The sequence below is a fragment of the Oryzias melastigma genome, linkage group LG18 (assembly GCF_002922805.2).
Source record: "Oryzias melastigma strain HK-1 linkage group LG18, ASM292280v2, whole genome shotgun sequence".
Classification (NCBI taxonomy): domain Eukaryota; kingdom Metazoa; phylum Chordata; class Actinopteri; order Beloniformes; family Adrianichthyidae; genus Oryzias; species Oryzias melastigma.
This window is the reverse complement of record NC_050529.1, coordinates 9467728-9481500: the sequence shown is the minus strand read 5'-3', so window position 1 is coordinate 9481500 and position 13773 is coordinate 9467728. Positions and strand designations below refer to the sequence as shown.

The following is a 13773-nucleotide window of genomic DNA, read 5'->3' as shown; positions in this document are numbered from 1 at the left end:
TCATAAGCCTTTTGAGTCATTGGCCCAAATATGCTTTATATTTATGTATTTTTTGTATAGTGGGGGGGTGCATTAGTTCATATATGCTTTTTTCACGCTTGGGAGTGGAAATTGGCTCATACAGTATATGCCTTTTTTAATGGTAGGGGGGTCAAACACTTGTATTCGTCCTTTGTTTTTGATGATGGGGGGTTATGGGCTCATATTTGGACATTTGATGGCCCATGTAGGCAATATATCTATTTGTTTATTTAAGTGATATACCAATGAGGTAAGCGTTTTTTAGGATTAAGGTCATTGGCTCATACTTGTTTTTTTAAATTTTATTTTTTCCCTGATTGGGAGAGGGAGGGTTCATTGGTTCATAAACTACTAGTTTTGCACTGTAAAGTGTATACAAACAAAAATTAAAACCACCATTCAGTATTTGACTTTTAACTATTTACTTTGAGAGAGAAGCAAAGTGGAAGCTAGGGGCAATTTAAGCGAAAATTTTCCACGAGAGAAATTCTTCTTGACAGCATATCCAGACTTTTTTTCTTTTATTGTTTGTGAACTAATTGAGTTTTCCTTTCTTGATCTTTCTTGTTTTTTCTTTCTCATGCTCAGGTGTTTTTTTTCTCCTTTTTTTGTGAACACAGCTTGCCTAATTAGAAAATAACACTTCTGGGTCTCACCCAGTTGGAGAAGCATTGGGCACGTTATCAATGTCAGGATTTGCTGGAGGTGTTTTACAGTAGGAGAGAAAAAGAAGAAAAAAAAAACATCTTTTATAGCTTCTGAGAGCAGAATGTCACAGTTCCAGTAACTGTCTTCAACGCCGTTTCAAGGATGGCTTTTTATTTATTTGTTTTCTTTGTATTTATGGCGTTATAGTGTTATCCATCAATGCCAATATCATCCAACACTTTTAGGAAAAAAAAAATAGAAAAAGTGAACCAATTAAGGTTGATGAGCTTCTTCTGGCTCATTACCGGAAAAACAAAAATATTTATCAGAAAAGGTTGTAAAGAAACAGCAAGGTTGCCGTAAAGAGGTCTTCTGGATGTTGGCCGGCTTATCTAAGAGAGTTATCTTCAATCTCTGTAGTCTGAGAACAAGTACCCTTGAAACGTCAGCTCCATAATGTATCATGAGACTCCTTCTGGAATACAAGGCAAGTTGGCAGAGTATCCCTCCGCCTTCCTATTAAAATGTTTCCAGAAGTTTCTCATAAATATGGATTTTATTATCTTTTATTTTTGGTTCTGAAACGCAAATCTATTTGTTTTTTTTTATCCATTACGAAGTATCACCTAAGGATATAGCCACATGTACCCTGATGGGGAGTTGACCTGTTCGGGGTGCTTTGGGTTGTACAGACCCATTAAAAGTCGTAGAGAGGAGCGGTCGCACTTGTGTCTCGCAATTCCATTGTGGCCATCTTAAGGGATGTCATGAAAATTGAACATTCGTGTATGTAGTAAGTGTATCGTGACATATTTGAAAGGGTATGTAAGTCGCATGTAAGGTGGATGACCTGTATTGCAGGTTTTTGGGTTGTCCAAGCCCGTAGAGGGTCGTAGACAGGTGCAGGTGTATCTCAAGGGGAACAAAGATGTGTCCCTTGAGGTTTGTCATAGAAAATTAAACGTATTACATGTGGTAATAGAAAAATATTAATGGAAGTCATAAGCACTTATGATGCATCAGGATGGTGTTGTACAGAGTCCTTACGCCACACTCTAGTCATTAGTATTGCCTTGGCACCTATACAGATACTACAGGTTTCTGGGTTGTTATGGCGGGTGGAGGGTCATAGAGAAGAGTGGCCACATCTTAAAGGTGTGTCTTGCAATTCCATTGAGGTACATCTATCTGATACTGTAAGATACTAAAGATACTCTAAGTTACACCTACTTATGATGCTGTTGTGAGCTTCCCTTACGCCACACTCTAGTCGTTAGTAGGGTGTGAGTACTGGCTCCATACTGACAGCACGCAAATGTCTTGTGCACGGTATGTTCAAGTGATAATCAAGTGCCAAGTTGTAGAAGGCTCCCACACACTATACTCTGATTGTCTAATTTATATTTCAAACAGTCAATTGCGGGAACAGTACAAATGAGAACTACTACGTACTTCATCCTTACTTGTCCTTGTATAGGTGTTCACTACAACCTGTTGGCCACGGTATGTCCAAAAAAATAAAAATGTGTACTTACTTTTTGACTCAACAAGTGGTCTACGACTTTGCGTACTCCACACAAGTTTGACCACTTTTCGCCACAGATACCCCATGTCCACCCCTAAGGACAGTTGGGACAAAGGCTTAAAGAATTAGCATACATTCTCCTTTAAATTTGGCTCTTATCGTTTCTCCCACACAAGCTGTCTTTCTGCTTTTTTATTTGCATCCTCCCACCCTCCCAAAAAAACGAAAAATGTCCAACACTTCACATCCAATTTGCCGCTTGGACCGCACGTTGAGAAGCGATTATTCTTGGAATAAAAACGGATACCGTCAAGGGAGCCACAACATCTCCATTTGTTGTTGAGTTTATTCTCTTGCAGCTGTCAAAGCTCAACATAAAACAAAAAGGAAATGTAGAAAACCGGTTTTGATCACCTACTCTGGTACTATTTTAACTTCCGCCAGCAAACATGAGATCGCGCTGCAGAAGATTTGCATCTGGACATCTGCCAAGATGGAGCTGATGAGCACATCAAACCTTCCTAACGTTACCCGACGCTCCACTTACGCCTGTTTATGACTATTTAGATTACTCTAATCTTTGGATTTTTGAATTAGGATTAAGAGCCTGGGATGGGTAAGTGGCACTGCTCGTCAGATGGAAAATCTGATAGAAGATCTGTATTTCATGCATACAGCCCTCATGAATTGAGGTTTGGTTGCTTCCCAAGTGGCATGTCCTTTGATTCCATGCAGGTGTTTTGACCCTTTGTGAGTGGATCGTCTGCAGCACCACACAGAGATAATCTCCCTGCAATATTAAGTGGGGTATGGGTTTCCTAATGTGCTGCAATAATGCTCCTGGTGCTTTTGCACAGACAGAGCGCAATATGTGAACTCTCTGACTGGTATCACTTTGCGGAGATTACGTGCGTGCAGCAGATCATGTCTGATAGTGGATAATAGAAGGGTTGGGATGGGCGAACCATTAAATCTGACTTAACCTTAATAACATGATACAGGTTTACACGGATTATCTACTGAATCTCATCAGAAAGTCGAATACAAAACCAACAATAACAGCAGTTTTTTTTTTTTTTTTCTTGAATGAGAATATTTATTCCATTTTGTTGCTTTTTTTTCGCGCATTAACACATCAATTGTGTTAAATCTGCACAAATCATGCTTACAGATTTATTCATATCAACTAGAATGATTTCCTCCAGTGGGAAGAGCTCAGAGGGAAAAATCAGCTAACATGAAATCTACACATGACATCTTTCACAAGATATTTGTGCATGTGAAAAAAAAATGTAGCAATGTTTTGCACATTTCTCAAACCGGATTTGATCTTGTTATGTTGATTGCTGGTGACAGGAGACAGATCGATCACTAGAGATGTCAAATCTGCGTCAAAAGTCAAGGTTGCAACGTGAGTTTTTATATCTGTGCATATACAATAGAAAACAATGGAGTTTTATGGATTTGAAGAACATTTAATAAAATAAAAAATATGTATTGGCAAGTTTGCAAAACATTGCTCTAGCTTTGAATCCTAATCACACATTCTCGGATCATTGTGCAACAGCAAACTTTGAAGCTATTCAATTTTATTTATATATCCCCATTTGAGACGGTCGTCTCAACATTGAATCAGTCATAAAATATACTAAATAAATATAATACGATAACTTCGGCTTCGGAAAAGCAATGAAAAGTCTATGTAAACGTGCATAGATGCTCGTTTCAGGGCAGAATTCTCAAGCTTTTTTAAGCTTTTTTAAGCTTTTTCAGCTCTACGTAAAAACGGCGCGTCCATTGATTGCATGTTAAAGTTAAACGGGTTGAACTTCGACCAATCAGGGACAAGAATTTGGTAATGACGTATGGATGAAATCTTGGTGGTGCCAAACGTTTGACAATGGATCGTGAAGGAGAATTGAATAATAGTGGTTCGTGCCCAGTAGGGTTGGGCAATACTGAGCATTCAAGTATCAATCCAATATTGATCCAATACTGGTCAATATCGCTGATATCAATACCAATATTGATATTTGAGATCTCTCTCATTAAAAATAGACATAAGAATTGGTCTGTATCGGATCACCACAAAGTTAGCTGAATTGTGGATGTATCAGTTCGTAAATAAAGAAGTATATTAAATAATGTAAGTGTGAAAGATACACAACCCTAGTTATTACAAAAGGGCAGATTGCAAATTCACCAAAACTGTCTATCAAATCATGCTTTTAATGTGTGGACGTTATGCTAGAAAAGCACCAGGAACATACTGTAAGTCCATATCCATCCTCCCGTTTGTCTATATTTAGTTAAGGAACCTGCAGAGTTGTGTACCAAAATGTATGGTTCCAAACACTCAAACTGTGCAGTTGTGGCTCTCACACAGGACAAAGAAAACATGTATCTTAGCGAGTTACCAGGGGGCCTTGCCAGAATGCTCCAAAGGATCTGGAACACACTTGCGCTCTTGCATAGAAACGCCTCGCGCACACACACACACATGCTTACACTCCGAAGCCCCAAGCAGTGTGTGCTTCATCACTCCCTCATTGTTTCTCTGTGGGAGTGATTTGTCGGTAAGGTGGGGGAGTTAACACTCAGATAAGCAAACAACAACAGATTACCCAAAAATACATTTTGTGGTTCACAGCATCTCCGCGTTTGGTTGATCACACCCGGGCTGAGCGCGGCTGACTGGAGATTGAGCAACTTGCAACCACGCCACTTGGTGACAAACTTGAAACCCACAATGCCATAAGGACGGTGCACGCGGATGATAAAGCCACGGCGCATCCATCTGCTGTTTTTCTTTACTAAAAACACAAGACTCCTATTGTTCCCCTAAAAAAAAAAAATTAAAAAAAATGAATTGCCGCATTTCCCGGAGCTCCTTGTTTCTGCTCGGTTAACGCGTTCCGTTCCTCTCTTCTCTCTTTGTTCTTTGGCAGATTTTGCGAAGCATCTGGAATCGCAGCAACAGTAATTGAGGTCTTGTGGGAGTGGTGGCGCTTTGGAGGAAACGGTGCCAAATAGGAAGCACCCAACAAGGGTATTTACCACCGGAAAGACTTACTACTGAGCTCTTCTGGGACCTTCGGCAGTGGGCGGTGAGAGAAGGAGGCCATGTGGACCGTACGCCTGCTCGTCCTCGCCAGCCTCTTTGCACCGGCCGCACTGGGTAAGTCTGACCTGATAAAGTATCACTTTTATTATATTCTATTTAAAGAACCACACTGGTAATGTTAGGTAGGGGTTGTGAGAGACTGTAAGCTAGCACGAGACAGTGTAAACAGAGAGCTCTCATCAGTGGCGAGACAAGGGTGGGTGGGGTTGCTCCATGCTTATAAGTGTATAATACTGTTCATTCCTCACTATAAAGAACCCCAAAGCGGTATTTTGATCCGTTCACGTATTTCTGAGTAACCCTCTAAAACCTGCGCCCCTCCCATACCCACGGAAATGAGCAAGTTCTCCCATGATGATGTCACAAAGTGAGACAGCCCCTTTCAGGAAGAGTCTGCTCCGCCCCCAGGCTAACGCAAACACTTTCTCTCCAAAACTAGCAGCTCGAGCTAGCGATGATCAGCTAGCTACGGCTAGCTTTTTCCGTCGGTGACACGTTGACAAGGACGGCTTTAGGATGACATCATGAAGTGGACAGCCCACTCAGGGAGAAAAAGGCGGAGCCTAGGAGATTGAGTTGTTTTACTTCCGGCTGTGAAAAGAGTTCGCAAAAATAACTAATAGTTCCTAAATAATTAGTTTTTGAGTGTTCCAAAGGTAATATATGATCTTATATATGGATTTGGTTTACTCTGAAAAAATCAAGATAAACCTGCGTTCACAGGAAGTCTAGAACTTTTTTATGTAATGTTAGCCACACCAGAAAAGTTAGCGGTGTTACTGTATTCACAATACTTTTAACTCTTAACCTTGTTTGCAACACATACTGTAATAAAACAGACTGATACGGCTAAAATAAACGTCACAGGGACTCTCTGCGTTGAGAGCGTTAGCCATGTTAGCGTATTTACGTTTCTTGTGACTTCACTTTATTGCAATAAATGAAATTTAGCCGCGTCAACATATTCACAACAACACCCAGTCTTGTGTAAACATCACAACCAGAATTAATTCAAAGGTGCTCCGGATTAGACCGTATTTTTTTTTAAAGGCTTTTAAGTACACCTTATAAATTGAAAAACACATTATGTCCAAGAAGACAACACTGTAATAATCAAAAGATCAATAGTAATGCTTTTAAAATGACCCAAATTGTGTTCATAACCTCATTTTAACATGGTTTGCAAAAAGAAAACAAAAAACATTGACTTGCCATGCCAGATTTCTTTGTTTTAGTACATAAAATGGCAGATTCTGGCAGTCAATTTTTTTTAGTAAGTGAAACAAAAACAAACATAAATTGGTTTAATTTTATTTTTCTAAATACAAGTCTTGTTTTTCCTGCTACTTTCTTGAGAAACACCTCCATTTTAGCTTTTTGTAATCATTTGTGCCTTTATTTTCTTCAGGGAAAAGTAAATTAAGTCATTTAAATTCAGATTAAAACAAGTCAATGGTGTTGGTCTGAGGGTTTTCGTATTTGGGTGAAATTTCGATGTGGGAAGTGCAGGGACTGGAGCAATGGCCCGCAAAAAGGCTAATTTGATATGGCTTAAATCATTATTGGGAGATTTGGGGCTAATTGAATTGTTTTTGTGCTGCCATATCCTTGGAAGGTGGCAGCGACTATAGCATCCAGCGCTAATTACGATGCTCTCCTCGGACGCCACTGGGTTCAATTTAATGCCCAGAAGAGAGAGAGATGATGAGTCTTTGTCATACGTCTTCTGAAACCTGAAACCACTACTGAGTGTAAATAGAGACCATCAGAGGAAGCATGTGAGGGTTAAACTGTCCTGTGCTTAGGGACAGCCTTACATCAATCAGCCTCTTAGCTTAAATTTAACATTTGTGTTGTCTATCAGAAGCATCAAAAATGTGTTTCTAAGCTACATCAAGCTGCACACAGCAGTCTCACTGCTCCAAAAAACTACTTCACTCAGCTATAAATAAACAAAAACCAAATGAAATTTAAAGTATGTTGAGAAATCCAAAAAAAAGACAGATTGTTTCAGAATAGGACTGGTAGATGTCCAGTAGGTTACACTTCTAAGAAAATAAAGACATAAAGCGCTAACCTGAGTTAGCAAACACAACCCAAGTTACAAATAAAGCACTTTTTACACCATTTGTAGCCAATTCTTAATAATATGTACCGGTATATGAAATTAGCAAAATGGTTAGCAAAATTGCTAATTTCTTGAATATTTGTGCAGAAAATGGCCCAAAATAACAATATCTTTAAAAAAAATAAAGATATTTTTTAGATCAGTTGTTTCTACTTCGTAATAATATGTAGATTAAATTAGCAAAATTATTAGCGAGCTAATGCTAGTTTCCATTATTGCTAAATTATTGAATATTTACATCGGAAATGGCCTAAAATAGCTATATCTTTAACAAGTTAGCAATTTTTTACATCAATTATAGCCAATTCATAAAAATATGTAGATTAGATTAGCAAAATTGTTAGCTAGCTAATGCTAATTTCCATTTTTGCTAATTTATTGAATATTTGGACAAAAAATGGCCTAAAATAGCAATATCTTTGACATATATTTTTTAAAAAATACCAAACTGTACTTTTTTAAGCATATACTTTTTAAAAAGTATAGTGTTTCCTCCTATTTTACTTTACTAACTTTATATTTCTAAAAAAAGTGTTTAAATCCTCACCGTATGCTTTTATTTACATTGGTTAATTTGAAACTTTTACATTTTTTCACTGCCACCTTGTGCTGTTACATCAAAAAAGAAAGTGACATCCATTTTTTTCACATTTTTGAAGCAAATGTCAGCTTAAATTAAACGTATTTTTACACAAATCCATGCAAATCGAATCAAAAGTCAATCACATGCAGTAGCTGGTATGTGGTCTTGTTATGGACATTGATCTCATTGACCTTCTTGACCTTTTTTCGATTCCCGCTGAAGGTACTGTCGACATATCTGACGATCACCTGGCATTTTCACACTTTTATTCCGCGCCGCATCAGACAGGATTGAAACACAATAGACCCTCTTGATTAATTGGATGAATGAAGCCTCGCTGAAAGCAAAGCTTGATTAAAAGTGTGACATTCTTTGTTTAAACAAATAGATTGGATAATTTTAGTGCATCCGCTAATATAGTTCAATGTTACTTTCAAGTATTTCATTGATTTCTTTTCTAGTGGTGACATTTCCATGCCTTTGATGTTTGTTGGTCCTCAGTGGGGTTATGAGAAGATAATGGTGGTGGGGTGGGGGGGAGGGGCATCCAATGATCTAAAAAGCTTTATCTGGAAGGGCACGCCAATTTTCTTAAACCAAAGTCATCAAATCAGCCCCTTAGCTGTCACGAGAACCGTTGATATCAAACAGACAAGCTGTTGAATCATTACCCGGAGTGGAAGAATCGCCCCTAAGGAAGGCGCATCTTTAAGGACTAGATTAAGTGGTTGACACATTGTAAATAATTTGGCATTTAAGCTATTTAACACTCAACGCCCAGCGCAGACGTCTTCGGCAGACACGGCCAGATGTTGCCGGGGAAGTGTTTCTGCAGCTGGGGAGAGCTTAAGTTGAGACGTTCACCACATTGTCATCGTGTGTGATTCACTCAGAGTGTTGGGAATGTGTACTCTGGAGGATGCTGACCTACTTTGGGCGTCCCTTTTGGCTGCACCCTTCCTGTCACATGCCAGTTTTCTCATTTAGCTACAAATGGACGTTGAAAATTGGACATGGAGGTACGTGAAGTTGCAGTATTTTTTTTTTTTTCACTTGTGGGCCTTTTTGGGTGTTTTCTCGTGGTATTGTTGCGTTTAATGCGCCGCAGCAAATCCTTACGAGATTAATGAAAAGCCTCTGTCTCCGATGTCGTCACGGAGTCAATAAATAAGGGTGATTGTTGTTGTTGTGCAAAAGTGTGCAAAAGCGACGCCCCGAACCCTCAGTGTACCACATGAATCACGCGTACGAACCGCTGCAGGAAGGACTTACATTCATCCCACTTAATACCACCCCACGGAATCTGAGATGCTTCGCCGCTATAACGGATGATGGCTCCAGAAACTGTCTGAAAACGTCGAAGTCTGACGGTCGGATACAAAAGGCATACATCCTGCCCTCGGAAGCAGATATCAAGCCGCTGGGAAGACCTCGGTAATGAGCGACGGCTTCGACGCAGAGGCAGATGTGAGGCCCTGACGCATCTGTTCGGTAGTTCTTTATATTTAACAGAGCCGTGTCAATTAAGTGGCGAGGCTTGAAAGCAGAGCTCGGGGGGGTAGAGGAAATATTTTTGCTGACTTTACACGGAGCTGACGCGCGGCGTACAAGCACCTCCGCCTGAAGCATCAGCACAAATATGCAAAGGTTGGCCGTACGCGACCAAAACAAGTTTGCTCAACTTGAACGTCAGTCTCACCGTTCCCGATCCACTTAATTAATCTTCCGGTGCCAGGGCACCGACTTGGTACGCCAAGGCAGGCGCGGAACTGCTTAATTTGCTTAATTAATTGAACAAATGATTTATTTGAGCTCATATTTCAGAGCGGCTGAAGGTTCTATGTAGAGCCTACTGAGGCATGTAGTGTTTTGTTGTGACGGAGGGACACCTCTGGAAGCATTGTAAACATGTGGGCTTAGGAGTGGGTGGGTGTCAATCATTCCTTTGCAGCAGCATATTGTGCAGGCTGATCCTGTACTCTGCAGCCGGGGGGATTACAAATGCATTAAAAAGAAGACATTTGATCAGGGAAGAAAAAAAAAAACAACTTGTGTTAGACTCTGACTGGGTTTATTAAAGTGGAATGAGTCCATCATTATAGTTCGATGAGTTTTCCTCTTTGTTAAAACAATTTAATTATATACAGCAGCACTTTTGAAACAATGCATTCTCACTACCAACTCCTCATATATGGACATTTGGGCCCCCCTCCGTGCCACTTTTTACGCTTTGGGTATTCCCAACATCTCTTTTTATAATATGCTGGCTTTTGCCATTAAATCAGGGGTCCCCAACTGGTACCGGTTGATACCAGGTCAGGGAAAAAGATGCAGTCGCTAGTCAGGGGTCCTCAACCCTCGGGGCATGGACGGGTACTGGTACCCTAACCCTAACACTGTTCCCCTTAAAGGCCCGGTCCTACTGGCTTTCACGGCCATATTACTGCTGGACGCCGAAATTCCCCATTCGTGCACGGCTGTAGCACGGCCGTTTCCCCGGCCTGTCTGCATTTGTACCACTGCTTACAGCATCTGTTTAGCGGCTGAGCGTTGGAGGACGCGCTTAAACGTGATTAGGCAGTGCTCTGGCAGTGGAATAGAAGTGGAATGGACTCCAGCGTCTGTACCACTTCTATTCCATAAACCTGCATAAAGTTAGCACGTCTAAGCGCTTGTGGCAACCCCTTCGTAAAGTTTGTAAATCTGACTGATGACGCCAGTGCCTCACAGCCGTGAACCTCACCGCACGTCACTGGTTCCGACCCATATCTCTTGAGTGCCCTCACCCATTCCAGGTCCATTGAAAAATAGAGGGTCAGTTGGGGCAACCTGTTGATTGGCAGAAAGTGATGATGACATTTCAACCACCAGTAGACCGTTCAGTGGAAACGAGGTTTAACCCTAACCCGGTAAAGGTACCCTAACCCATGGTTGGGGACCCATGATTTAATGGAGACAGTTAGCAGAGTAAGGGACACCCAAAATACCAAAAAGTGACGTTTTTCCTTAGTAGTGGTGAGCAAAGATGGAAGAGCCCGGCGCTGAATCCCCCTCCAGAGGTCAGACGAGGGACATGCGGCGAACCGAAAACTGCTCTGTTTCATGTAGGTGCCTGAATCGGGACTTGATAGGACACACTTGTGCATTTGCCCGCAGCGGTGTGTCGCGACCAGCTCTGGCTCGATAAGCCCATCTCTTCAACAAAATAACTAATCGTTGTGAATGGTAGAAGAGAAACAACAGTCGAAGGAATGTTAACACTGGAACTAAAGCATCAATGATAAATGGTTAAAGTACTTCAGGTGCACCTTATGGTTTGAAAAACACACTACTTGTGATTGGAGTGAAGAAAAAGATTTTCTCATCAGTGAAATGGGTTTTTTTTGGGGGGAGTTTTTTTTTTATCTCTGGAGCCCAAAAAGAAGATTTCCTACTAAGGAGCCACAGATTCAATCCAATCATTTAAACTAATTAAAAAAGAAGCGTAGGGAATTTCAGTTTAACTGTGCTTTTACTTTTTTTTTTTTTTTTAGCTAAAACAAGTATTTTGATGAGTCACCCTTGAAAAGGAAATCATCAGGTACTTCAAGGGATTTCCCCCTCTTTTGCATGCAGGTGCAGCCTTTTTACCCCCCGCATATTTACTCCAAAGGTTGCTTCGACAGCTGCCATTTGAACATTTTTCAGTTATTTTGAGAATTAACTATTTACACATGTATTTGCACTTATGGAAGATCTGAAAGAACTGAAACAGGAAAAAAAGAAAAAAAATGCTGCGTTTAAAAAAAAAAAAAAAAAAACTGGTCGTCCCTTTCAGCTTCCCTTCTCCTTCGTTATATATTTTCGTTGGCATTTGGCATGCAGCTCAAAAATCCCCTCCTGGTTTTATGGCCCTCTGTAATGAGTAAAAAATCGATACCTGCTTGATATGGGAAATAAAACAATGGCCTTTGCTGCTCGTGGCATCCATAGTGACTGGCTGACATCGCCAAATTGCTGTCAGAGCTTGCGACCGGAGAGGAATGAGTGACAGGATATTAAGAATGGCGGGGTGGGGTTAAACACCCCAGCATGTTTTATAGCCACCTGTGTATATCTCGCAAATAAATGGATTAAGCTCAAAGGCATAATTTGGTAAGCGCTGAATGATGCCATTTAAAGTGGGACCCGGAGACGGTCGAATGGTGTTTAATGAGGACAGATATCGACGGCAAGGTCAAGTGGCAGTGGATGTTAGTTTGCATTAGCCCGCGAAATGTGGCATTTGTTTGTGCCGTCTGGATGGGAGAAAAATGCAGAGAGGAGCCCCGCGGACCGGTGGGCGTGCGGTTTCCCGCGCGGCAGCAGCAGGGGTCAGGCTGTAATTTCGGGTGTGGGCGGAATGCGGGGAGCCGGGGGAGGGCAACACAAGAAAAGCACGCAGAGACACAATGCCTGCTACATCTGCTTTCCAAAATTGTGAAATTAATTACTTAATTCCCCGCGGATGCCATTGAGCAAGATCCAACCGAGTGTGTTGCTGGATGGGGCGCAGTTGCGCCGCGGCGGCTACGTCTCTGCAAATTAGCGTTCTTACTGTTTATCCTTGCACTGTTTGAACCACCACTTGATTTGAGTGAAGCGCAGTGTCTTAGCCACCCACATAACACATTTTTAATGCACTTGTGCTCCATTTAATTATGCCTCAAGGCTATACCACATACACCTATTATTCATACTAAAAAATCTCCTATAAAAGCCCATGCTGCTACTAACAGTTGATGTTTGGATACATGTAGTTGGAGGACGATATAAAGAAAGGAAGTGTACTTTGTTCGATTTTTATGTCAGAAAAAAAAAAACACTGAAAACAGATGTGTCCTCATAAGTCATGTGAAAAGCATCAAATCTCCCTAAATTGCCTTTTCAAACCCATTAACTAAATGAATAATTCACTGTAAAATCTGAGATATAACCCACTCTGTGCAAAAATGGCTGCAACTTGATAAATAATTCCTGCATAGCTTTTTCTTTTTTTTTATTGAGGGTGAAAGATGCTCAGCATAGCGTGGCCAGCCCCCATCCTGAAACCGAGTGATGACTGGTGCTTTTTCTAATAGGTCGGGAGGGACTGTCCTATCCGTTTAAGAGTCTTTTTATCAAGCAAGCTCACTCTGTCTTAAACTAAAGACACATCAGGGTTTTTTTTAGATGTGTTTTGCCAGATTTCGGCCCGTTAGATAAAGTATGCTCCAGCCAAAGAAGGATGGGATGATGGGTAGGCACAAAAATCCTTTTTTCATGATCATATATGCACTAGTTTGACCCAAATTGACGATAACTCCTGTCCATCATGTGCATTGTCAAGGTGCTCCCAACGGTTGGTAAATCCAACCAACCCAAGTCTTCAACTCTTTATAAATCACTATCAAATGTCTGATCATAATCTAATTCCTCAAGGTATTGGATTTCTTGAGTGACATCTAGACATGATGGTCCATGTCAATAGTGAGATATTGGATTAACTCGTGTAGACTTTTCACAAAATAGCCATTACATCCGGATATTGACTTTCGTCTAGCATATTTCATAGAAATACATCCTTACACAAGCTAAGAAGATGAAACAAAACCATGGAGTGGAGTTGTATATCTGAGGCAGAGTATGGACATAAAACAGCTGTGTGTTCCAGACACTTAAGGAAAGTGACATCATTATAGACATACTTAGTTCTCGAAACACATTGAGCTTAAACTTGTTGAACT

The 13773-nt window shown here is 40.7% G+C and overlaps 1 protein-coding gene across 9 annotated transcripts in view; it reads left to right on the top strand.

The window, feature by feature from the left end:
• The window catches only part of LOC112155935 (adhesion G protein-coupled receptor L3), a 315029-nt gene that overhangs the window by 90594 nt on the left and 210662 nt on the right, over positions 1-13773 (top strand). For all 9 annotated transcript variants that reach the window (XM_036216946.1, XM_036216950.1, XM_036216949.1 and 6 more), the window contains one exon: positions 5143-5372. In XM_036216946.1, the coding sequence (XP_036072839.1) occupies positions 5318-5372 (55 nt within the window). In that variant the 5' untranslated portion in view covers positions 5143-5317. The remainder of the gene's footprint in view (positions 1-5142; positions 5373-13773) is intronic.